This window comes from Channa argus, chromosome 13, assembly GCF_033026475.1.
Source record: "Channa argus isolate prfri chromosome 13, Channa argus male v1.0, whole genome shotgun sequence".
Classification (NCBI taxonomy): Eukaryota; Metazoa; Chordata; class Actinopteri; order Anabantiformes; family Channidae; genus Channa; species Channa argus.
The window spans coordinates 24,184,799-24,212,193 of NC_090209.1; the positions used below are offsets into that span (position 1 = coordinate 24,184,799).

The following is a 27,395-nucleotide window of genomic DNA, read 5'->3' on the forward strand; positions in this document are numbered from 1 at the left end:
GGCTGCAAATAATCAGCCAATTAGGACAATACTTTAGTAAACTGAAACAAAGCTGTGTACTACTAAGCTAACTGTCAAGCTAAGAATGCTAAATTATGAAATTTAGATGCAAAGAAATTTGGAAAGGCGTGCTATAAATCAATCATAAAGTTATTGTGTGGTGTGTATTTTATTTTCAATATCTTAAGCAGAGCATTTTTATGACGCATACATTTTTACCTAGAGCCCCAACAAACTGTTCAGGTCCCTAAATTGTCCTTTTGAAAACTGTTGTTCCTTGTCTGAGGAAAAACAAGTTCCCCTAAACCAGTCATTCAGATTCTGAATATCATTGTAGCCCAGTGATAAATTTAAATATTTTAAATATTTTATTAACTGATTTAAATAAATAAACAAGGTTTGTTAGATAAATAAATATGTTAAAATGCACAGATAAATAGGTAAAACTGGGTCAAATTATATATATATATATTTTTGTTGTAAAATGTTTCTGATTTAAAATGTTGAATTCATGGGTTAAAATGTTTCAAATGTTTTGTATGTGGTATCTTTTTGAGGCGATAACGTGGGATTTTATTTTGTTAACGGAAGTGGATGCTGAACTTGCACTGAGAGTGTTGATCGGGAGAGAGCGAGAGGACGTTAACGAGCTAACGAGTTAAGTGTGAAGGAAAAAGTTAGAAGCTGTGTACTAGTAACCTGTAGTCACAGAGTTAGATTGTCAGCTCGATAATCTGTAAGTGTACAGTTTTTTCTGATGGACTTAAGTATTTCAGCTAGAAATACGAAGCGTTTATCAGGAGAGGACCTGCTCGTCAATCCGATGAGGAGTAGTAACAGCGTCAACCGAGGGAGGCAGCTAGCTAACCAAGCTAACCAAGCTAACCCAGCTACACGCGCCGTGTTGAACTGTTGCTGATCTGGAGATCATAGAAACCTTTGGACAGGCTCTACAGACGTCTAACTCGGAAACGGAGACGGAGACAGAGGGAGTAGCAGGATTGGTTGGGCATATTGCTGACACCTGTCAGAAAAGGTCAGAAAAGGTATCACATTTTATTTATTTTATTTTGTTTGTTGCTCTTGTTGGAGTGAAAACGGCCACTGAGTTTTTGGTCACAACGTCCCCGAGCATCGAATCAGGTCTGCAACTATTTTTTTGGTTGATAAAAGGACAGTTAAAGCATTTGTGACTCAGGTTAAACAGTCCTGAAGGGTAAATGTATCTTTTGTTCTGATACTCTGCCATGTATTTGAGAATATATTTTATTTGGGAATAAGGAATGTAAACATTTTAAGACTTTTCAATTAAATAGGGATTTAAGTTTAAACTATAACTGTTTTGTGATGTTATTGTTTTAATAATTTCAGATAAATATCCCAGTTCTAAAAAGAAGTGTTAAAGGGTGGGTAAACTAATTATTAGTAATAATCTGCTTTTACAGGTGTAATAAAATACCCAGCGAAACCCATATAAAAACAAAAATATTCAAGTAATTAAAAATGTGTTTAGAGCTAAGTAAAAGAACTCAGGGCCCCTCATACACCTAAAGGAGAGTAGACGGGCTGCATAAATGGAGGCACCGCTGGGATTAGTCTTGGGTATTCAGTAAGAATAAATACATATTTGAATAATATTCCAAAACCATGACAGATACCCCTGACTTAGTTTTTGAGCTGAAAAGATGGTGCAGAAGTGACGGTTTGGATAAGGCTCATGGACTATTAGTAATTGTCCCAAAAGAGGTGGAAATAGCATGTATTGAAGAGACTCTTGAGACCATCAAGTGCCTCAGTAGAGTGAGTGTAAGGGGAAGAATCTTTAATGAAGAACTTAACAGCCTTATGGTTCTGTGTGAATGTAAAGAAGCCCTAACTGTAGCAAGTGTTCCACCTGATGTGCACCTTCCTGAAGGTGGAGAAGCATGGACATTAGTAACTATAGATAACGCCCCAGCTGTGGAAGAGAACTTTCATAGCAACTTAAAATTGCTGTTGCAGGCTGAAGAGAAAACAATGGAGGACATTATAGCTCTACTCCCAGGTGGACAGATGTCAACAAGTACAGCTGATTTAGTGCTACAGGCTTTTGGTGATATTTTGGTAAAAACTAATAAACCTCTGTCTGAAGGTGGATATCGCAGACTGCGCATCTTCTCAGGAACACATCCTGTTACAGCAGGTGAAGAGCAGCTTGATCATTGACTGGAGCAAGCATGGCTCATGGTAGAGGAGAGTGAATGTACAGACAGAGAGAAAAAACGCAGGTGATGGAAAGTTTAAAGGGTCCAGCACTATAAATAGCTAAAGCCATACGAGTCAGTAATCCTGATGCTAGCCCTGCAAAGTACTTACAGGCAATCGAAAGTGCCTTTAGGACAGCAGAATCAGTTGATGATCTGTACTTTGCTTTTCAGCTGATGCAGCAACAGCCTAAAGAGAAACTGTCAGATTTTCTCCGACGGTTGGAGCTCTTTCTCTAAGGTTGTTAAGAGAGAAGGTCTTCCTCACAGTAACGTGAATAGAGCTCAATTACAACAACTTCTAAGAGGAGCAGTTGCTGCTAACTTAATGTTGATCCAGCTGCATTTAAGGGAAAGAAAGACTGATCCACCCACCTTCTTACAACTCTTGAGTGAAATACATGCTGAAGAGGAATATGAGGCTTCACGAAGGAAAATCAGCACTTCTGCACACCATATAAATACAAGACAGACCAGACCGCTGATGTAAGACAAACAGAGATCCAAAGCCTTAAAGCTGAAATTAAAGAGCTCAAGTCTATTGCTGCATCGGTTGTTGTTTCACCGGCAGAAACCCAAAACGACAGTGATAGTAGACTTTCAGTCTCATCCCCAGCAGGTGAAAAAGATCAAGACAGTGAGCTCAGAGCTTTACAAAAAGATTACAACTTAAGCTCAGTAAGAATGTCACAACAGCAGATAGTCCACTCAGCCCAGCTATTGCTTCAACAGTAGAAGTTGCCCCCGAAGTAGCCAATCTCTCCACCCAAACCTCAAGACCATCTGAGGAGCAGTTTTACTACCGGTGTGGAGAAAATGAACATTTTGCAGCAAGGTGCCACTATCAAGAGAATTAAAGCAAAGTTATTAAAAGACTGATTCAGGCCCTTAAAGTGTCTAAAGGAAGTCAGCCATCTACAAACCTGCCAGGGGGTGATAGGAACTGCAGTGTCAAGAAAGGCCTGGTGATAACACCAGAACATGCAAGCCTACCTGAAGGATTGATTGGCCCACCCAGCATAGTCCAGTTAATGGGCATCTCTATGATGGTCTGTTTGACGGTGGCTCTCAGGTTACTGTTATCTTTAAGTCATGGTATCAAAAGCACCTGTGCGATGTTCCAGTACATCCTGTGGCTGGATTGGCTCTCTGGGGTTTGAGTGAATCTGAAGACAGCTACCCTTACCGTGGTTGACCTTGAGTAATCAGCCAAAGTCACTGGCAGCTGTAAAACTGTAACTGTTCTGGCACTTATCTGCCCCAGTCCACGGACTACAGAACAAACCCCTGTTACTGTTGGAACAAATACCAGTCATGTCAGAAGTTTAGTGAAACAATGCAGAGGCAATGGCTTGGACATCACACAGACACTAGGAATACAAGCAGACAGTGTTGGGGAAATTGCTGATACTGATGCAGATGACAGCTGTTCCCCTTGACATGACACCACCAGTAGGTTTTGATGTCGGCATGATTAATTTTGGAGACTCAACAGTTTCAGAGGATTGGAAGGAGAGGCTGAAGCAGAAGCTGTCCCAAAGAACAAATGTATTTTCTCTGACTGAATGAGATGTAGGATTAGCTAAAGGGGTGGAACACACCATTCCACTGTCTGACCCCAGACCCTTCCGACAGCGTTCTCGCCGCTGGACTGCTGCAGACATCGATGATGTGAGAAAGCACCCCCAAAAGCTCCTATGTGCTGGTAATTTTGAAGAGTCTCGCAGCCCCTATGCTTCACCCATAGTTATCGTCAGAAAGAAAAATGGGACCACAAGGATGTGTATTGATTACCGACTACTGAACAGCCGTAAAGTGCCAGATCAGTACACTACACCTTGCATTGATGATGTACTGGACTCTTTGTCTGGAAGCAAGTGGTTCTCTGTTCTTGACTTGAGAAGTGGCTATTAATAAATAACCATGGCTGAGGAAGACAAGGAGAAGATGACATTCATCTGCCCCCTGGGGTTCTTTCAGTTTGAACGAATGCCACAGGGCATTACTGGAGCCCCTGCTACTTTCCAATGATTAATGGAAAAAACGGTTGGTGACATGAACCTGCTTCAAGTTCTTGCTTACCTTGATTACCTGATTGTCTTTGAAAAGACTTTAGAGGAACATGAGGAGAGACTTCTCAAAGTTCTTGACCGACTTGCGGAGGCTGGACTGAAAATATCTCTTGATAAATGTCAGTTTTGTCAGTCAAAGGTGAAATATCTTGGACAGTTGTGTCTGCAGATAGTGTCTCACCCGATCCAGCGAAGATTGAGGCTGTTACTAACTGGCCACAACCTATTGACCTGAGAACCCTAAAATCATTTTTGGGATTCTGTGGGTATTATCGGAGGTTTATAGCGAACTATGCCTCCATTGTCAAGCCACTGAACGAGCTAACCAAAGGTTATGCCCCAACCCAAAAGAGCAGGAAGCACAACAATGACCCTACTAAGAGCTATCTGAGAGAGTCAGAGCCATTTGGTGACAGATGGGACCAGTCTTGTACTGATGCATTTCATCAGATCATCTACTGTCTGACCCATGCACCTGTAGTAGCGTTTGTTGATCCTCATCGACCCTACATCCCCCATGCGGATGCTAGCTTAAAGGGGATTGGAGCTGTTCTCTACCAAGAGTATCCTGAGGAAGTAAGACCGGTTGCATTTGCTAGCAGTAAGCTGAGGCAGTCTGAAAAGCGCTATCCAGTACATCAGCTTGAATTCCTGTATTCTTAAGTGGGCCGTTGTGGACAAGTTCCATGATTACCTGTATGGGGCTCAGTTCACAGTATGTTCTGACAACAACTCTTAATGTGGTAGGACACAGATGGCTCGCCGCCTTATCAACCTATGATTTTTATTTACGATAATGACCAGGTAAGCACAACATAGATGCTGACCTCCTCTCCAGAAACTTTCCTGATGAAGATGACTGCTTGGAATGGGAGACCATCCCACAGGATGGGGTAAAGACTATCTGTCAAAGAGTCTGCACCCCTAGAGCTATAGACGGTCCAACCAGATATGTGGATCAGTTGGGAGAATCCCCCGATTGTGTTCCTGACATCTACACTTTCCTAATGCACGTGAACTTAAGGTCATTAGAGCACCTGTCAAAGCCAGAACTCCTACATGCACAGAAAGCTGACTCAGTTATTGGGCCCTCTATTCAAGCAGTTGAGCAACAGAAATGGCCTGAGAATACCCTAAACGATCCAGAACTTTCACAGTTGAAACGAGAAGCGGACAAATTGATCCAGAAAGAAGGGATACTTTATCGGATGGGTAAACGGCCATCAGGTGAAGAGTTCACTCAGCTTGTCTTACCAAAAGAATTTCATGGGACTGTGTTGAAGTCCTTGCATGATGATTTAGGACACCTTCCCAAGGAATGAGCAATGTGTTAATTGTCACAGACCATTTTACATGTTATGCCCAAGCTTTCCCCACCAAAAATAAGAAGGCTCAGACTGTGGCAAAGATCTTAGTGGACAGGTATTTTGTCACCATGGTCTGCCTGCAAGGATTCATTCAGACCAGGGTAGAGACTTTGAGAGTCACCTGATCAGAGATCTTTAGAAGGTGATGGGAGTGCGAAAGTCACGGACTACTCCACATCACCCACAAGGGGATCCTCAGCCGGAGAGATTCAACAGAACTTTACTCTCTATGCTGGGAACTTTGACCCAAGAAGAGTAATGTCATTGGGGCCAGCATGTGGCTTATTTGGTCCATGCATACAACAGTACTAAGTGTGATGCTACAGGGTTTTCACCCTATTTCTTGATGTTTGGCCAAGAAGCTAGACTTCCTGTAGATGTGTGTTTTGGAACGTCTTCAGACGGGAAGGGAGATGGTCATTCAAGATATGTAGCAAGGTTGCAGGGGGACTTGCAGAGAGCGTACCAATTAGCCTCTTAAGCAGCAGACAAGACTCACCAAAGAAATAAAAGATCATGTGACAAAAGAGTTAGTTTTCAGTCCCTGGAAGTCGGTGATAGAGTCCTGTTCAAAAACTTGGTGCTGAAAGGCAAACACAAGCTGCAGAGTTGATAGAATTCTATTCCTTACATTGTAGAGGGAAAGATGCCCAACCTTCCTGTTTATTAGGTCAAGCTTGAGAATGGAAGAGGAGATATCAAAACAATCCACAGAGACCACATCCTACCAACAGGGTAACATGTGGTTTCCTGAGACCAAGAAGGATGATGATTCACCTGTCAGGCCAAAGACCAGAGCAGAAACTCACGGGAAATGAAAGCAAACCTCACCAGACGTACAGACAATTTTGCAAGATGTTCTAGATTCAGACTCGTCCACTCTGAGTACTGCAGACCTCTCAGACACTTCTGTACATACTCAGGAAACGGAGCAAAATACTAGGAGCCCTGTTTATCCCTCAGCTTGTCTAGAAGAAGAGGTAATTGCTCAGGCACAATCAGATGAAAGTCACAAGGAGACTGGTTCTGAGGTGGAATCTCTTGATGAAGAAGAGCATGAGCCTGGCCAAGATTCTTCAGAAAGTGAAAGTGATCCCGACCAAGGAAATTGTGAGAAAGATGAAGACCCTATTTGTAATTAATTAAATTAATTGCCCTATTTGAGGGCTGGACTCACGATCCAAGAGAGCAGTGAAACCGGTTGTTAGGTTGACATATGATGAGCCAGGAAACGGCCGAGATCAGCCAATTACCATTATACATAGAGGTGTTTGTAATTAAGATTGGAAAGGGTTAGAAAAATGTGGAAGGACACTCTGTACTGTCTGTTGTTGTTCTAAAAAGAAGTGTTAAAGGGTGAGTAAACTAGTGTATTTGAAGTTGGTAATAATCTGCTTTTACAGGTGTAATAAAATACCCAGCGAAACGCAAGAGTATAAAAAAAAAAAAAAAAATTCAAGTAATCACAAATGTGTTTAGAGCTAAGTAAAAGAACTCAGGGCCCCTCATACACCTAAAGGAGGGTAGACGGGCTACATTTTCTATCATGTTCATTTGCAAATATAATTTTCTTGTGTCTTTGAAGATGTCTCATTTGAAGCCTTGACATGTATGGAGACACTGTGGTGTGGTTCAGTAGTTGACACTTCGATGGTGTCCTGGTGGTTGGTTGTCCGCTCAGTTCTGATGTGTTTTGATGGAGTCACCGGAGTGTGAAAGAAGCTCATTGTAAGTGCTTAATAAGAGTTGTTGTAGGCCACCTCCTCTGTTGAGAGGGTCATTCAAGTCTGACATAAGTCAATTCCTTGGCACCTCATTCGAAATAATGGCCGTCCCTCTCCGGAATGTGGACATGGGCTTTCAGATGCAGATAAGTCTTGTCCTGTGGAGCTGGCTTTTCTGTGTTGTGCCTTGTCTTTGTGAAGTGGTTGATTAGCTTCTCCAATGTTCAGATCTGTAAATTACTTAGTACATTGGACATAGACTGCATTGCTCTGCTTATTTCTGGGTGTTTTGTCCTTGAGGTGGACCAGCTTCTGGCTCAGCATGTTACTGGGTTTGAAACGTGCAGGGATGTGGTGTTTATTGAAGATTCACCTGATTTTTCAGATACTGCAGCAACTTATGGAATAATGATGTCGTTCTGTTTGTTGTCCTTGTTTTTCCTGTCTGTTGTGAGCTTGCTGCTACTGGATCTTTTTGTGGACGCGACAAAGGCCCAGTTTGAGTAGCTGGAGGTTTTCTGTGTAAGTTAATATTCAAAGAGGCCAGGCAATTCCCTGTTAGCTTAATGTTTTTCTCCATTGTATTAATGTGTTTTGTGACAGTTTCTACTTCTGTGTTTTCATTTTGACTCTGGAGTCGTTCACATGCCTGAATCAGTAGCTTGGTGTTCCTCAGTGACATTATAGTGCTGTATTTATTCACATTGCAAACACCCACAAAAACAAAACCAAACAAAAAACTATCTTAGGTCCCCAAAGTAGATAGGGCCAGCGGCCTCAGGAAGATCTGAGAGGACATGGGTTACTAAGAAGTGTAATGCACCACATCGGTGCACATTGATCTATGTATGTGAGACTGGAACTGATAACAAAGAACTATAAGTACATGTAAACTGGCCGTGATAGAGGCTTTAGTCAGTAAAGTACTTGCATCAGCCAAAAGAGAATAAAAACAACCTGTTACTCCAGGGTAAAATAGGGGAGGGAGGTGGGGGGAAAGAAGAGAGAAAAATCTGTGGGATAATAAAGAACTTTGCTCAGAAAGCTGCAAGTGTTCAGGAGCTTCAGCTCCTCGTCTTTCTCTCTGATAATGGAGACATTGGATGAAGCTGAACTCTGTTTCCCACAGCTCCTCAACACTTCCTGCAAGAAATGCACTCGTTCTCACTCTGAGTCGATGCTCATTTACATTCTGCTGTCCTTCATCTCTCTGCTCACTGTGGTTCTTAACCTGCTGGTCATCATTTCCATCTCCCACTTCAGGCACAGATACATGTTTTAGCTGTGATATAATGTTGTTGTAGTAGAAGTAATAGTAAGTGAATTCTGAGCATCACATCCTAGTGGTTTGGTAAGATGGTTACTTGTAAACAGTCTTTATAAACACTGTAATTTCTAATGTCATTGCTGTTCATAAAACAATTTATGTTAAAGATATTACTGACTGTAATATCACAGTAATAACATTCTCTCCCTCCAGGCAGCTCCACTCTCCCACTAACCTCCTCCTGCTCTCTCTGGCTGTCTCAGACTTCCTTGTGGGCTGCTTTGTGATGCCGTGTCAAATTCTCCTAGCAGAACCCTGCTGGTTCCTAGGTGACCTGGTTTGTGTTCTGTTTTATTAATTACTTGCTATCACTGTCTGTGCCTCAGTAGTAAACATGGTGCTGATATCAGTCGACCGTTATGTTGCTATCTGTGACCCTCTGCATTACTCCACTAAAGTCACTCTGAAGAGAGTTCAGATGTGTGTTCTGCTGTGTTGGATTTACTGTTTCCTTCAGCTTTCTGCTGTTATCTGATAACCTAAAACAACCAGGCAGGTATAACTCCTGCTATGGAGAATGTGTGATTAAGATAATGGGAGATGTAGACCTTGTGCTAGCCTTCGTCTTTCCCGTTTCCACCATCATCATTCTGTATGTGAGAGTGTTTGTGGTGGCTGTGTCTCAGGCTCGTGCCATGCGCTCCCACATTACAGCTGTCAAACTGCAGAGATCAGTGACTGTAACTGTGAAGAAATCAGAGCTGAAAGCAGCCAGGACTCTTGGAGTTGTTGTTGCTGTGTTTCTCATGTGTTACTGTCCTTATTATTGTGTGTGTCTCTCTGGCTATGGCATCATTTTGGGTTCCTCAAATAACCTCTTTATTGTTTTTCTTGTATTGTTTAACTCCAGTTTAAACCCTGTGATCTATGGTCTTTTCTACCCCTGGTTTAGAAAATCTGTAAAACTCATTGTTACGCTTGAGATACTGCGTCCCAGCTCCTATCAGGCCAACATACTTTAATGAAAATACCAGGATTGACTAAAATGAGACAGTAAGTGCTGACCAATAAAAAAAAAAAAATGCTATTATTTAACATGTTATTTGTAGTGATGTGGACTAATGGACCAAATCTGTTTTCTTTTTAACATCATTTTTATTGTAAGAATTTAAAATGTGGCAAAGGATCCACTGACCAGTCAGTTGGGCTGCATTCAGACAATTCTTTTTTAAACTATTCAATTAAAATATTTCTTCCACTTCCTGAAAAAAGAAACAGAAACATCAGTAAGTTCTCTTCATGTTACACTGTATATTATCTCTTATGATATGAAACAATAAAATACATAAACATATATATTAATTTATTATAGAGCATTAACGTAAGACTTAAGATTTAAATGTTAAAAGATTCATATAAATTAAATTGAAATGCCAAATGGCTTTACATCAAAACACTTATTAGAACCTTCTCATTTGTGAAGATCTCGTTATTTTATGGATTTAATTTATAAAATCCACAGCAGTCATCGTCAGATGTCCTTTAGAGAAGTTACCTTTGTTTGACATATTTATCTGAACATAGAGAGAATGATTCAACGTGTCTTTCTTTTTTTTCTTTTTTTTTTTTAAATTCTGGATTACTGTAGACTTGTAATTAAAAAAATGACATTATGACATAGAAAGAAGGGCGAAATAGCTTTATGAATTTCAGTCAAACTTTAGAAAAAGTGCATTTTGAAATGTAAATACAGTGCAGATCTACTGTCATCATAATATGCAAGATTGGATTTCAGCTGGTGACCTTTGTTCAATGTTGTCACCTCCTCTCTCTGCTTACTACATGCAGTGTTTACCTTCTAATAAAGCCTGATCATTCAAAGTTTTATATGTAAAAAGCAGGGTTTTAAATTCTATTCTAGATTTAATGGGAAGCCAATGGAGAGAAGCTAGTGAAGATGAAATATGATCTCTCTTGCTAATTCCAGTCAGCACTATTGCTGCAGCATTTTGGATTAATTGCAGGCTCTTTAGGGAGTTACTGGGGCATCCTGAAAGTAGGGAATTACAGTAGTCCAACCTAGAAGTAACAAATGCAACCAGTTTTTCCATTGTATCAACACTAGAAAGGCAGCACGTTTCCCACATGCTACATCATAAAGAGGAATGACAGAGAGAGAGAGAGACAGAAGATGAGGGGTGCATTTATTTACCTCGACAGAACAACTATGAATTTAAATACACTGAACAAAATGTAGATAAATGTAGAGAAAAGCATATGACAATTTAAATGTGAATCCCTTCTGACAAACTGATGGCACATCCAGTGATCACTTAAATCACAAGTACAAGCACAACACCAACCTGGGAACAGGTGAAAGTAAAGATACTTTGTGCCATATGCTGCCAGTATTTACTGATACTTTAATGCAGATTAATGTGTTTAATATGTGACGTAATTTCCTTGTTTTCATTAGCAAAAGAAAAAAGTGCTGCACTGTGAAATGTGCACAGCAACATGATGGCAACATGCAACACAACTTTACCTTGAACTGCAGAAGAGAAGAATGTCTAGATTGAAGAAAAAAAGTTGGTTTACTTACTGATAAAAGACAGTTAATTGGAACAAAGCCCAGGGACGACCAAGAGCCCACGTACACAGCTTAGCATAAGTGAAGATTCCTTTTCTCTAAACAGTTAGAGCCCAACTATATTGTAACATCCCAAAAAGCAGTGCTGCTTGTTACGTAGAATTTCCTAAATTGACCAGAAACTATGTCCACCAAGCACAGACAGTAGTTCTATCAATTTGTGTTGTGCCTGGCGGGTTTTGGCGTTTGCCACCTCTACCCCCCAAAACTTTTCCAATTATCTATGTTGCCCACATCATTTGCTGGACACCACCTAGACAGCCAGCGGTTGAATGACAACATGCGGGTGTACATGTCTGTCAAAAATGAACTAAACGAGGACTAAACCAAGATCCTGAAAAATAACACTGGAAAAACTAAACATTCATGAAATTCTCAACTAAACCTGACCACACTAGAAAACCAGTCATACCCTCACCTGACAGAACATACACACAGGGAATGACTGACAAAAGGTGAAAAAACCAAGTCAAACCTTGAACCAAAAACAGGTAACGGAGTCAACAAGAAACGGGGTGAAGAGTCCAACACTGTTTTGGCAAAGTTACACACCCATTCAACGTTCACTTCAGTGACTGTAATCAGTAGTGAGTTGCGTAATCACTCTTCATTAACTCCCGTGTCAATAATAATCTCACTGTATTTACGTTTATCTTTAGTCAGGAGTTTCAAATATGATTAACCGTCGCCCGCTCTGGCCCCAGGAAGACACTTGACTATGGCCGCTGGAGTCTCTAACTTCACGTTTCTCACTATAGAGCTGCCAATTACCAGAGTTGGTTTCTCAGTGGGTTTGTCGATTTGAAACGTGAACCGACTCGTGATGAACCTTGAACTTCTGTTTAGCATTAGATTTCTTATGAACCGTCACCCCTACTATACTAAACTATACTATACTATACTATACTATACTATACTATGCTATATTTTAAATTTATAAATTTAATTTAAAAATAAAGTTTTCCTTTGAACCATCAAGATTTCTACCTTGTTTTTTTCATTAACTCAATCAAACTGAGCAATAACTTTTAATGTTTTCATTTTCTAAGAATCTCACACTCCCAAAAGAAACCAAAAGTGAACTGTTGCATCATAAAAAAAGGGGGTTTCAGGGTGACAAAGTTGCAGGTGATGAGTATGATGCATAGCCTGAGGGAGGAGGAAGATCGGTGCAAGAGAGAGAATTAAAGACGAGAGAAAAGAGGCAGTGGGATAACAGGAGAGGTAACTCTCTCTTCTATGTGTTTGACACATACCTCACAAAGCAGCTGCTCACCTCCTCCTCTCTCCATAATGATAAGATCTTTGGATGAAGCTGAACTCTGTTTCCCACAGCTCCTCAACAAGTCTTGCAAAAAACGCATGCATCCTCAGTCTGGGTCAATGTTCATTTACATTCTGCTGTTGTTCGTCTCTCTGCTCACTGTGGTTCTTAACCTGCTGGTCATCATCTCCATCTCCCACTTCAGGCACAGATACATGTTTTGGGATTAATGTGTGGTTGTACTTAAATCCATTTGAATAACTGACCGTATATATATTACCTAACACTGTTATGGTTGCTATGAATAAGAAACTGTTGGTGATAATGTTGTTGGTGTTTGTAATATTCACAGTGATGATATTGTGTCATTGCAGGCAGCTCCACACTCCCACCAACCTCATCATCCTCTCTCTGGCTGTCTCAGACTTCCTTGTGGGCCTCTTTGTGATGCCGTTTCAGATCCTATTAACAGAGCCCTGCTGGTTCCTGGGTGAACTGGTTTGTGTTTTGTATTTTCTGTTACCCTTTATCACTGTCTCTGCCTCAGAGGTAAACATGGTGCTGATATCAGTCGACCGTTATGTTGCTATCTGTGACCCTCTGCATTATTCCAGCAGAATCACTCAGAGGAGGGTTCAGATCTGTGTTCTGCTGTGTTGGAATTACTCTGTTTTCTACAGCTTGATTTTTTTATATGACAATCTGAAACAACCAGGCAGGTATAACTCCTGCTATGGACAGTGTGTGATTAATATAAACACATCAGTTGACCTTGTATTTGACTTCATCATCCCCATTTCCACCATCATCATTCTGTATGTGAGAGTGTTTGTGGTGGCTGTGTCTCAGGCTCGTGCCATGCGCTCCCACATTACAGCTGTCAAACTGCAGAGATCAGTGACTGTAACTGTGAAGAAATCAGAGCTGAAAGCAGCCAGGACTCTTGGTGGTGTTGTTGCTGTGTTTATTATGTGCTATTGTCCACCATATTGTGTGTCTCTTTCTGGCTATGACATCATGATGAATTATTCAACCTACAGGTTCATTTTATTTCTGGTATTTTTTAACTCCTGTCTAAACCCTGTGATCTACGCCTTATTCTACCCCTGGTTTAGAAAATCTGTTAAACTTATTGTTACACTTAAAATACTGCATCCCAATTCTTGTGAGGCCATCCTATTGTAGAGAGCAACCATGTGCACATTAAGAAGAAACATAACCTTTTCTCTGAAGTGTCAGATTGCCAATAAGGAAATGTTATTGTTTAATTCTGTCAGTTTTGACTTTGTTCATGTAGTAATTAGGTGCAGGCTGTACACCGATTTGAGTTTGTAATTGGTGCAGAAGAGACTCACTCTTTCTGCAGTGAACATGTTGTTTTCATAAAGAGGTGTTCATCACATATATAATGAGCACTTGATATTCAGTTATTGCATATATTTTAATGCATTTTTTTTAGAATTTCAGTGGCAATGAAGTCAATAACAGTTGTTTTGCATCAGCGGGGTATAATCATTCACCTAGGCTAAATAATGACATGATCTATTTATTATGATGTATATACAGTGCATGCAGAAAATGAGACTTGCTGTAGTAACGCAGAGTAATATTCAGTAATGGAGTAATAAGTGAAAAGGACATACAGAAAAACTAGCATATTGCACCACATACACACCAGTTCATTCATTTCAATACACTAAGAATAATGGTAATATTTACATGGCACATTTCACGAAAACCATCACAACTGGCTGTACAACAGTCAGGAGTAAGAATACAAGAATAAGTAGATAATTGTTAAATAATATACTATAAAATAGAAGAACAAGCAAAAGGATAAGACCTAATGGAGGATGCTGTGTAAATATGTGCTACATATTGAGGATGTGCTACCCATTATTTATAGTGATTTGGTGGTTAGGGGTAGGGGCTTTGCACTGCAGTAGGAAATTCTGAAAGGGTAGGACCGATCATTATAAAACCAGCACATTGGAGTGCTGCTGAAGATCTGTGTGCCGCCACCAGAAAGGAGTTTGATAATAACACTGAAACAAAAAAACAATCAGTTAATTTAGATCAATATCCATGTTGAGATCAAAGCGGTCTAGGGGGGCTGAAGTCTATCCCAGCTGTCATAGGGCGAGCAGCAGGGTCCACTCTGGACAGGTCTCCTGTCTGTTTCAGGGCCAACATTCACATTCACACCTGTGGTTAAATTAGAGTCACTAGTTAACCTAACATGCATATCTCTGGGCTGTGGGAGGAAACCCATGCAAGCAAGGGGACAACATGTCACACTTCCTGAGTCTATAGTTATTAAGTGGACCCAGAGTAAGAGACGGGACCAAGCAATAGATGTGGTGAAAGGCAGTTTATTGAAAGCACAAATTGTGGACACCTGTCTGACATGATGTCACAGGGGTTGCCATGAAGGTAGAATACATGCTGGACAAGTAGATGAGTGGTTTCTGTGGTTGTGGGCAGTTTTGGTAGGGTGCTGAAGTGGGCTGCTTTGGAGAAATGGTCTACACTTACAATGGTCAACACTTCTTGTCACTGGAGGAGGTCTATGGAGCGGTCTGCCCGGGGTGACAGGGGAGTTTTGAGCAGTGGGCCCACTGGAGAACTTGGGATCAGACCAGAGATGGAATGAACAGGAGGCCAGGGGGTCAGGTACCGGGGTCTGGCTCCCGCTGCTGGGCTGTTCGCTGGATCGCCTACAAAAGGGGAGAGAACGGGCTCAGGGTCATGGGAAGAGCTTTCCAGGGTGTGGATGCAGGACAAAGCATCAGGATTGATGTTTCTTGACTTGGCTCAGTAGGTGAGGGAAAAATTGAAGCGATCGAAGAAGAGTGACCATCAGGCTTGGCGTGAGTTGAGGCGCTTAGCATTTCTTATGTGAGCGAGGTTCTTGTGATCAGTCCAGATGATAAATGGTTGTGGCGCCCCCTCCAACAAATGGCGCCACTCTTCTAGTGCCAGTTTCACAGCCAGAATCTCGCGATCACCCACTGGGTAGTTCCTCTCTGCAGATGAAGGCACAGGGCCACAGCGTCCGGTTGCGCCCATGCCAACCTCTGAGCCGTTTACCATTTGTCAGGCCGAAAGGCATAACCAGGTATTCGAACTGGCCGAGAGGGGTGGTTGAAGGCGGTCTTCCACTAATCTCCTTTTTGGATCCAAACCAGGTGGTAAGCATTTCTGAGATCTGATTTAGTAAAGATGGATTAAACTTGTAGACATTTAAACACCTAATTCAACAGAGGGAGAGTTTTTGTTTTTGATTGTGATATTATTTAGTACTCGATAATCATTGCGTGGGCGGAGGGTTTTGTCCTACTTGACAAAGAACCCAGCAGCGACTGGGCTAAAGGATGGAAGGATAAGGCCAGCCTGCATGGACTCCCGTATGGCTTCTTTCTCAGGGCCAGAGAGGTTGCTAAGCGGCTTGTGGGTAATGATGCTCCAGGCTGAAGATTTATGGCGCATTCATAGGGATGGTGGGGAGGGAGTGAACGTGCTCCCGATTTATTGAAGGCTGGTGCGAGGTTGTGAGAGGCTGGGGGAATGAGAGACAAATCAGGTGTGGGCGGATTGTTGGTGGTGGTGGGTGATGACCAGGAAACGGGACTGAGAGTAGACAGCAATAATAACACGACATTCCACAGCCAATGATTTTGAAGGATCAGTTTATGTGAGGATTATGTTTCTTTAACCAGGAATAACCAAGGACTATGGAGTTTTGGGGAGAGGACATTATGAAAAAGGATACATTTTCTTGATGATTAGTAGACACTAACAGGAGCAGAGGGGCTGTCTTGTTGGTGATCTCAGTGACCAATAATCCACCTTATGTTCTGTCTCTTGATGTCCAGCCTAGAGGAATAAAAGGGAAGGAGAACTGTTTAGCTAGAGAGGTGTCAAGTAAACTATGCTCTGCACCAGAATCAATTAGGGCCTGCAGGGGAAGAGAAACTGATGGATTTAAAGGAGTGGTGGAGACTAGCAGTCGGGTCTGGGGATTGGTGGGGAGTGTTGCTCCGCTCATCAGTACCTCCAAGCCTACTGACGAGCTCCCCTTTTGCTGCTATGGGCAATGAGCAATGAAGTGTCCGACCAAGCCACAGTAAAAGCATTTATCGCTCAGTGGGGGACAGGCGTGTGTGGGCCAACTCCATTGGCTCCGCTGGTGGTTTAGGAGGCAGCAGAGAACTAGATCCAGGCAAGGAAAGGGGCAATGGGCTGAGGGGAATCTCGCAGGTCTTGGAAGGCGGGTGCTGGTCTCAGGCCCTTTCTCTCTCCGCCTCTCGCGGTTGTGGATGTCTAGTTTAATGAACTCGTCCAGGGAATTGGGTGGATCCCTGCATGCAAGCTTGTCCCTCACATGATGATTCAGACCTTGACAAAAAAGTTTGCAGGGCAGCGTTGTCTCTGTGGGCCTGGTCCCAAGCGAGCACTTGAAATTCCACTGAGAAGTTCAAAACCTCAGGTCATCAGCATGTGTCAGCCTCCTACGTCCAGTAACCTTAACTCTCCTGTTAATCACCTCCCCCTGACCCCTCTTCTTCTCTCTCTCCTGGTTCAAAAGATTCTCTATCAGCTTCTGCGACCTGTCCCTTATTAAATAGCCTGTTAGCCCGTTTCAGACTCTGATCCTGTTCCTTTCACTGGGCCGGCCGACGCCTGTCCTGGTCCTGACCGTGCTCCGGCACCTGCCTCTGGGTTGGTCGACGCCCCGCCTGTCCCCGACTCTGATCCTACTTCGGTTTCTGCTCCCGAAAGCGTCAACGCCACCTCTGGTTCTGACTGATCCTTTTTCCGGGCCTGCTGACGCTTCGCCGGGTCCTGTGCCTGCCCCTGCCTTCGGGTCGGCCACCATCTATTCTGCTTTAATGTATCATGATTATGTCATACACTTATAAGCATCAAAGTGAGCCTTCCTGTTTTTGTATACAGAATGGGTCAATGACCAAGTCAAATGTTTACTCTTGAAGAGGGCACTCAGTGTGACAAATCCACATAGAATTATTATGCAACTTTGCAGTTTCTCTTGACCATTTTAGGTTTTTTCAACTCATTGCTTCATCCATTTATCCATTATCTGTAACCATTTATCCTGTTCAGAGTCACAGGGGGCTGGAGTCTAACCCAGCTCATAGGGCGAGAGGTGGGGTCCACCTTGGACAAGTCTTCAGTCTATCTCATCTTAGCTGTGAGGGCACACAATGGTGTTATCTGATGGGCTTTGTTAGATACAAATCTTCCTTACTGTAATTGTATAACTGAACGTAAAACGTAACAAATACAAACTGGATTAAATAATAATCTTGGATATGCTGTTTTGTTTTTTGTTTTTTACTTTTTACATTATCTTTGAAACAAGGCCATGACTAATGATGCAATAACAGGAGTCCTTGTATCAGCCAAAGCAAATCAAGAGCAACCTGTTACTCCAGAGAGAAGTGGTGGTGGTGATGATGATGATGAAGAGGCCTACAGCATGTGGGAGAAAGAAGATCAGTGTCCAAGGGAGAAACTGAAACACGGGAAGGGATGTAGGAGAGAACATGTGGAGAGATATATATATATATCAGCTGTATGAAACAGAGCTTTGCTCACAAAGCTGCGAGTGAGCAGCTTCTTCTCTTCTCTCCCTGATGATGGAGACACTGGATGAAGCTGAACTCTGTTTCCCACAGCTCCTCAACACTTCCTGCAAGAAACACACTCGTCCTCACTCTGAGTCGATGCTCATTTACATTGTGCTGTTCTTTATCTCTCTGCTCACTGTGGTTCTTAACCTGCTGGTCATCATCTCCATCTCCCACTTCAGGCACAGATACATTTGATTTGATTTGAAGTTTTGTTTGTAAGCATTGCATACAACCACCACATTTTCTGTGTATGATGTTCAGATTCTACTGTGAGACACTGTAGAACAAACTGTCTTTACAAAATATTTTCTCGTGGTAAAAATGAGGCAAATGTAGTTGGTTAGATTTAGCTGTTATTACTGCTCTAAAACAACAATAGCTTCTTCTGGTGATAATGTTGTTGCTGTTTTTAATCTTCACAGTGATCATATTGTCTCATTGCAGGCAGCTCCACTCTCCCACCAACGTCATCATCCTCTCTCTGGCTGTCTCAGACTTCCTTGTGGGCCTCATTGTGATGCCGTTTCAAATCCTCTTAACAGAACCCTGCTGGCTGGTTGGTGACCTGGTTTGTGTCCTTCAGTATTTTATAGCCTTTATTATTGTCTATGCCTCAGTAGTAAACATGGTGCTGATATCAGTCGACCGTTATGTTGCTATCTGTGACCCTCTGCATTATTCCACCAGAATCACTCATAAGAGAGTTCAGATCTGTGTTCTGCTGTGTTGGAATTATGCTGTTTTCTACAGTTTTCTTGCCTTATTTAATAACCTGATAGAACCAGGCAGGTATAACTCCTGCTATGGAGAATGTGTGATTAACATACTGGGAGATGTTGACATTGTGTTATGCTTTATATTTCCCATTTCCACCATCATCATTCTGTATGTGAGAGTGTTTGTGGTGGCTGTGTCTCAGGCTCGTGCCATGCGCTCCCACATTACAGCTGTCAAACTGCAGAGATCAGTGACTGTAACTGTGAAGAAATCAGAGCTAAAAGCAGCCAGGACTCTTGGAGTTGTTGTTGCTGTGTTTCTCATATGTATCTGTCCATATTATTGCGTCTCACTCTCTGGCAATAGCATCATGATGGGTTCTTCAATAAATGCTGTCATTGTTTTTCTGGTATATATTAACTCCTGTCTAAACCCTGTTATCTATGCATTTTTTTATCCCTGGTTTAGAAAATCTGTCAAAGTCATTGTTACACTTGAAATACTTCAGCCTTGCTCCAATGAGAGAAATGTACTGTAGAGAGAAACTGTTGAGTAACTAAAAAAAGAAACTTTCAAATATGTTAAAATTTATTATTACACTCTTTTGCTGCGTTAGTGACTGAGGAGGATTCTACATCTGTAAACGTGTTTATAAAGAAAAGTTCATCTTATCTACAGTTTATTAATGTTGTGCATATTCACTGGTATTTTACAAACAGCTTTTCAGTTTCTGTCTGCCACAGATAATTTATGACTGTACGATGATCAATATATGGTTTTCTCTTCATCAGCCGTTAAAGGCAGTACAGTGAAAGACAACTTGATAAATCAACATACCGATTATAAAATGTCCTGTGTCCTAAAAATTCTGTTCCTATGCAACTTAACTACAAACTACAGAGACGAAGTCATGAACAAGACCTTAGTGTATCGAGACCGAGACAATCTCTAGAGAAAGACCCCGAGACCAGAGCAATCAAATCAATTTATTTTATACACCGATCAGGCATAACATTATGACCACCCGGACAATTTCATGCCATGATTTCTTCTTTTTATAATTATGTAGGTTATAATTTCTCTGTTTTTAAGTTGAAAAGATTAATTTAGTATAACCTACTTATTTAGTCGTCTCTGTTTGGTTAATAAATGCATCACTGCAAAACTACACAGCCTGCTAATTCTAACCTTCCGATTGACTGTGATGGATATTTATTGTACATAGAATTTGAATACGCAGTTTAATTTACTGTAGTTTAAATACTATAAAAGCTAAAACTGTGTTATGTAACCAGTGGTACATTTGTGCTGGACAAAATACTAGAAAAAAAACAATCTGCACTGCAGTTCAACAGCAGCACAAAAAACTGAATCAACTGAATCAACTCCTCTGAGTCTGAACAAAAACTGAGCATTATCAACTTCATGAAGGAAGATTTACTGCAGAACTGTGGGGTTAGATGGAGTTTGAGTCAAATAAACTCACAACTAAGTGAGAATTTCTTCATACATATCTACAACAGCAAAGTCCACAGATGGACTCAATGTCTCCTTAATCAAATGGAAACTAGGTGAATTTAAGAAGAATGAGCGTGAAATCAGCCTCTATCCCTGATCTCTGTTCTCCTGTTTGCTGCTGATGGGGACTCACAGCTCATAGCTGGTTTGGGACCGTGGCTGTCTCAGTGTCCACCAGAACCTGTGACACATTTGGTTGTACACTTTTGGATCGTTTAGCGAGTGTTTTCATCGTTTCCTCTTATAGGTCGTTAATTTGCAGAGCATTTTTATGCCGGTACCCGAGTTTTTTTATTGTGTCAGATCTCAAATCTTTGTGTTCCAGGTGCAAATTGTGCTGAAATGTTCATTTCAAGCCGTGGCCACTTGGCCTAGTTTCTGACTGCTTCCTTTCCAAGTATCCCTGTGACGCAGACCTCTTTACCGAGCAGTAAGAGTGAAGGGGTGTAGAGGTGACGGGCAATTATTTCCACTCTGAAATAAGTGAAGGAGGCTAGTTGACTTTTTACATCAAATCACAATAAATACTGAGGCAGTTCATAATGTTATGCCTGATTGGTGTATATCAACACTAGAAAGGCAGCACGTTTCCCACATGCTAGATCCTAAAGAGGAATGACGGAGAGAGAGAGAGACAGAAGATGAGGGGTGCATTTATTTACCCCAACAGAACAACTATGAATTTAAATACACTGAACAAAATGCAGATAAATGTAGAGAAAAGCATCTGACAATTTAAATGTGAATCCCTTCTGACAAACTGATGCCATATCCAGTGATCACTTAAATCACAAGTACAAGCACAACACCAACCTGGGAACAGGTGAAAGTAAAGATACTTTGTGCCATATGCTGCCAGTATTTACTGATACTTTAATGCAGATGAATGTGTTTATTATGTGACATCATTTCCTTGTTTTCATTGGCAAAAGATAAAAGTTCTGTACTGTGAAATGTGCACAGCAAAATGATGGCAACATGCAACACAACTTTACCGTGAACTGCAGAAGGGAAGAATGTCTAGATTGAAGAAAAAAGTTGGTTTACTTACTGATAAAAGACAGTTAATTGGAAAAAAGCCCAGGGACGACCAAGAGCCCACGTACAAAGCTTAGCATAAGTGAAGATTCCTTTTCTCTAAACAGTTAGAGCCCAACTATATTGTAACATCCCAAAAAGCAGTGCTGCTTGTTACGTAGAATTTCCTAAATTGACCAGAAACTATGTCCACCAAGCACAGACAGTAGTTCTATCAATTTGTGTTGTGCCTGGCGGGTTTTGGCGTTTGCCACCTCTACCCCCCAAAACTTTTCCAATTATCTATGTTGCCCACATCATTTGCTGGACACCACCTAGACAGCCAGCGGTTGAATGACAACATGCGGGTGTACATGTCTGTCAAAAATGAACTAAACGAGGACTAAACCAAGATCCTGAAAAATAACACTGGAAAAACTAAACATTCATGAAATTCTCAACTAAACCTGACCACACTAGAAAACCAGTCATACCCTCACCTGACAGAACATACACACAGGGAATGACTGACAAAAGGTGAAAAAACCAAGTCAAACCTTGAACCAAAAACAGGTAACGGAGTCAACAAGAAACGGGGTGAAGAGTCCAACACTGTTTTGGCAAAGTTACACACCCATTCAACGTTCACTTCAGTGACTGTAATCAGTAGTGAGTTGCGTAATCACTCTTCATTAACTCCCGTGTCAATAATAATCTCACTGTATTTACGTTTATCTTTAGTCAGGAGTTTCAAATATGATTAACCGTCGCCCGCTCTGGCCCCAGGAAGACACTTGACTATGGCCGCTGGAGTCTCTAACTTCACGTTTCTCACTATAGAGCTGCCAATTACCAGAGTTGGTTTCTCAGTGGGTTTGTCGATTTGAAACGTGAACCGACTCGTGATGAACCTTGAACTTCTGTTTAGCATTAGATTTCTTATGAACCGTCACCCCTACTATACTAAACTATACTATACTATACTATACTATATTTTAAATTTATAAATTTAATTTAAAAATAAAGTTTTCCTTTGAACCATCAAGATTTCTACCTTGTTTTTTTCATTAACTCAATCAAACTGAGCAATAACTTTTAATGTTTTCATTTTCTAAGAATCTCACACTCCCAAAAGAAACCAAAAGTGAACTGTTGCATCATAAAAAAAGGGGGTTTCAGGGTGACAAAGTTGCAGGTGATGAGTATGATGCATAGCCTGAGGGAGGAGGAAGATCGGTGCAAGAGAGAGAATTAAAGACGAGAGAAAAGAGGCAGTGGGATAACAGGAGAGGTAACTCTCTCTTCTATGTGTTTGACACATACCTCACAAAGCAGCTGCTCACCTCCTCCTCTCTCCATAATGATAAGATCTTTGGATGAAGCTGAACTCTGTTTCCCACAGCTCCTCAACAAGTCTTGCAAAAAACGCATGCATCCTCAGTCTGGGTCAATGTTCATTTACATTCTGCTGTTGTTCGTCTCTCTGCTCACTGTGGTTCTTAACCTGCTGGTCATCATCTCCATCTCCCACTTCAGGCACAGATACATGTTTTGGGATTAATGTGTGGTTGTACTTAAATCCATTTGAATAACTGACCGTATATATATTACCTAACACTGTTATGGTTGCTATGAATAAGAAACTGTTGGTGATAATGTTGTTGGTGTTTGTAATATTCACAGTGATGATATTGTGTCATTGCAGGCAGCTCCACACTCCCACCAACCTCATCATCCTCTCTCTGGCTGTCTCAGACTTCCTTGTGGGCCTCTTTGTGATGCCGTTTCAGATCCTATTAACAGAGCCCTGCTGGTTCCTGGGTGAACTGGTTTGTGTTTTGTATTTTCTGTTACCCTTTATCACTGTCTCTGCCTCAGAGGTAAACATGGTGCTGATATCAGTCGACCGTTATGTTGCTATCTGTGACCCTCTGCATTATTCCAGCAGAATCACTCAGAGGAGGGTTCAGATCTGTGTTCTGCTGTGTTGGAATTACTCTGTTTTCTACAGCTTGATTTTTTTATATGACAATCTGAAACAACCAGGCAGGTATAACTCCTGCTATGGACAGTGTGTGATTAATATAAACACATCAGTTGACCTTGTATTTGCCTTCATCCTCCCCATTTCCACCATCATCATTCTGTATGTGAGAGTGTTTGTGGTGGCTGTGTCTCAGGCTCGTGCCATGCGCTCCCACATTACAGCTGTCAAACTGCAGAGATCAGTGACTGTAACTGTGAAGAAATCAGAGCTGAAAGCAGCCAGGACTCTTGGTGGTGTTGTTGCTGTGTTTATTATGTGCTATTGTCCACCATATTGTGTGTCTCTTTCTGGCTACGACATCATGATGAATTATTCAACCTACAGGTTCATTTTATTTCTGGTATTTTTTAACTCCTGTCTAAACCCTGTGATCTACGCCTTATTCTACCCCTGGTTTAGAAAATCTGTTAAACTTATTGTTACACTTAAAATTCTGCATCCCAATTCTTGTGAGGCCATCCTATTGTAGAGGGCAACCATGTGCACATTAAGAAGAAACATAACCTTTTCTCTGAAGTGTCAGATTGCCAATAAGGAAATGTTATTGTTTAATTCTGTCAGTTTTAACTTTGTTCATGTAGTAATTAGGTGCAGGCTGTACACCGATTCGAGTTTGTAATTGGTGCAGAAGAGACTCACTCTTTCTGCAGTAAACATGTTGTTTTCATAAAGAGGAGACCTGATGTTCAGTTATTGCACATATTTTAATGCATTTTTTAGAATTTCAGTGGCAATAAAGTCAATAACAGTTGTTTTGCATCAGCGGGGTATAATCATTTACCTAGGCTAAATATTCACATGATCTATTTATTATGATGTATATACAGTGCCTGCAGAAAATGAGACTTTTCAGTAATGGAGTAATAAGTGAAAATGACATACAGAAAAACTAGTATATTGCACCACATACACACCAGTTTATTTGATTCAATACACTAAGAATAATGTTATTATTTACATGGCACTTTTCACGGAAACCATCACAACTGGCTGTACAACAGTCAGGAGTAAGAATACAAGAATAAGTACATAATTGTTAAATAATATACTATAAAATAGAAGAACAAGCAAAAAGATAAGACCTAATGGAGGATGCTGTGTAAATATGTGCTACATATTGAGGATGTGCTACCCATTATTTATAGTGATTTGGTGGTTAGGGGTAGGGGTTTGCACTGCAGTTGGAAATTCTGAAAGAGTAGGACCGATCATTATAAAACCAGCACATTGGAGTGCGGCTGAAGATCTGTGTGCCGCCACCAGAAAGGAGTTTGATAACACTGAAACAAAAAAACAATCAGTTAATTTAGATCAATATCCATGTTGATATCAAAGCGGTCTAGGGGGGTTGAAGTCTATCCCAGCTGTCATAGGGCGAGCGGCAGGGTCCACTCTGGACAGGTCTCCTGTCTGTTTATGGGGCAACATTCACATTCACACCTGCGGTTAAATTAGAGTCACTAGTTAACCTAACATGCATTTCTCTGGGCTGTGGGAGGAAACCCATGCAAGCAAGGGGACAACATGTCACACTTCCTGAGTTATTAAGTGGACCCAGAGTAAGAGACGGGACCAAGCAATAGATGTGGTGAAGGGCAGTTTTGGTAGGGTGCTGAAGTGGGCTGCTTTGGAGAAATGGTCTACACTTACAATGGTCAACACTTCTTGTCACTGGAGGAGGTCTATGGAGCGGTCTGCCCCGGGGTGACAGGGGAGTTTAGAGGAGTGGGCCCACTGGAGAACTTGGGATCAGACCAGAGATGGAATGAACAGGAGGCCAGGGGGTCAGGTACCGGGGTCTGGCTCCCGCTGCTGGCCTGTTCGCTCGATCTCCTACAAAAGGGGAGAGAACGGGCTCAGGGTCATGGGAAGAGCTTTCCAAGGTGTGGATGCAGGACAAAGCATCAGGATTGATGTTTCTTGACTCGGCTCAGTAGGTGAGGGAAAAATTGAAGCGGTCAAAGAAGAGTGACCATCAGGCTTGGCGTGAGTTGAGGCGCTTAGCATTTCTTATGTGAGCGAGGTTCTTGTGATCAGTCCAGATTATAAATGGTTGTGGCGCCCCCTCTAACAAATGGCGCCACTCTTCTAGTGCCAGTTTCACAGCCAGAATCTCGCGATCACCCACTGGGTAGTTTCTCCCTGCAGAAGGCACAGGGCCACAGCGTCCGGTTGCGCCCATGCCAACCTCTGAGGCGTTCACAATTTGTCAGGCCGAAAGGCATAACCAGGTATTCGAACTGGCCGAGAGGGGTGGTTGAAGGCGGTCTTCCACTAATCTCCCTCGTGGATCCAAACCAGGTGGTAAGCATTTCTGAGATCTGATTTAGTGAAGATGGATTAAACTTGTACACATTTAAACACTCCTCGGTAATCAATGCGTGGGCGGAGGGTTTTGTCCTACTTGACAAAGAACCCAGCAGCGACTGGGGAAAAGGATGGAAGGATAAGGCCAGCCTGCATGGACTCCCGTATGGCTTCTTTCTCAGGGCCAGAGAGGTTGCTAAGCGGCTTGTGGGTAATGATGCTCCAGGCTGAAGATTTATGGCGCATTCATAGGGATGGTGGGGAGGAAGTGAACGTGCTCACGATTTATTGAAGGCTGGTGCGAGGTTGTGAGAGGCTGGGGGAACGAGCGATAAATCGGGTGTGGGCGGATTGTTGGTGGTGTTGGGTGATGACCAGGAAACGGGACTGAGAGTAGACAGCAATGATAACACGAATTTCCACAGCCAGTTATTTTGAAGTACCAGTTTATGTGAGGATTATGTTTCTTTAACCAGGAATAACCAAGGACTATGGAGTTTTGGGGAGAGGACATTATGAAAAAGGATACATTTTCTTGATGGTTAGTAGACACTAACAGGAACAGAGGGGCTGTCTTGTTGGTGATCTCAGTGACCAATAATCCATCTAATGTTCTGTCTCTTAATGTCCAGCCTAGAGGAATAAAAGGGAAAGAGAACTGTTTAGCTAGAGAGGTGTCAAGTAAACTGTGCTCTCCACAAGAATCAATTAGGGCCTGCAGGGGAAGAGAAACTGATGAATTTAAAGGAGTGGTGGAAACTAGCAGTCGGGTCTGGGGGTTGGTGGAGAGTGTTGCTCCGCTCATCAGTACCTCCAAGCCTACTGACGAGCTCCCCCTTTTGCCGCCATGGGCAATGAGCAATGAAGTGTCCGACCAAGCCACAGTAAAAGCATTTATCGCTCAGTGGGGGACAGGTGTGTGTGGGCCAACTCCATTGGCTCCGCTGGTGGTTTAGGAGGCAGCAGAGAACTGGATCCAGGCAAGAAAGGGGCAATGGGCTGAGGGGAATCTCGCAGGTCTTGGAAGGCGGGTGCTGTTATCAGGCCTATCTCTGTCCGCCACTCGCAGATGTGGATGTCTAGATTAATGAACTCGTCCAGGGAATTAGGTGGATCCCTGCATGCAAGCTTGTCCCTCACATGATGATTCAGACCGTGACAAAAAAAGCTTGCAGGGCAGCGTTGTCTCTGTGGGTCTGGAACCGCTGTCAAAAGCAGCATGGCACTAGCTCCCCTGGACTTCAATCCTGCAAGAATCCTAACAACCTTCCCAGTGTCACTGCAGGAACTCATTACTATTCACCATCACCAACTGAATCTGCTTTGGATCAAACATAACAACAATAATGGTCAGTAATCAATCAGTTATTGCTAAGTGTCCTCAACAACGTGGAGACCTCCAAGGACCCTAATGCTCGTTGAGCCATGGCCCTCTAGATGGAAGGAATCATCACCTCCAAACCCTGGTTTTTAAATCTGCCTGGGGTGGCCAAGGAGCTGAGGGATTTGAACACCTTTAGGAAGGTGCTTGAACAGGCTCAACCCATT

General features: G+C 42.1%; 1 protein-coding gene across 2 annotated transcripts; it reads left to right on the forward strand.

The window, feature by feature from the left end:
* Positions 1 to 626: 626 nt before the first annotated feature.
* On the forward strand, positions 627 to 22,440 carry LOC137140266 (trace amine-associated receptor 13c-like). 2 transcript variants are annotated; one of them, XR_010916436.1, is made up of 3 exons: positions 627 to 1,036; positions 12,962 to 13,085; positions 18,686 to 18,810. XR_010916436.1 is itself a non-coding variant. In XM_067528508.1 (3 exons), exons 2-3 carry the CDS (start codon positions 18,245 to 18,247, stop codon positions 19,494 to 19,496), a joined length of 987 nt encoding a protein of 328 aa, XP_067384609.1. In that variant the 5' UTR covers positions 627 to 1,036; positions 12,962 to 18,244; the 3' UTR covers positions 19,497 to 22,440. The 2 variants fall into 2 exon arrangements, 1 of the variants encoding a protein (XP_067384609.1); XM_067528508.1 differs by having other exon boundaries at positions 12,962 to 18,420; positions 18,686 to 22,440.
* The last annotated feature ends 4,955 nt before the right edge of the window (positions 22,441 to 27,395 follow it).

Coding starts and splice junctions, on each gene's coding strand:
- LOC137140266 (XM_067528508.1), top strand. CDS start 18,245: ATGATGGAGACACTGGATGAAGCTGAACTCTGTTTCCCACAGCTCCTC. Junction 18,421..18,685: donor ATCTCCATCTCCCACTTCAG/GCACAGATACAT, acceptor GTCTCATTGCAG/GCAGCTCCACTCTCCCACCA.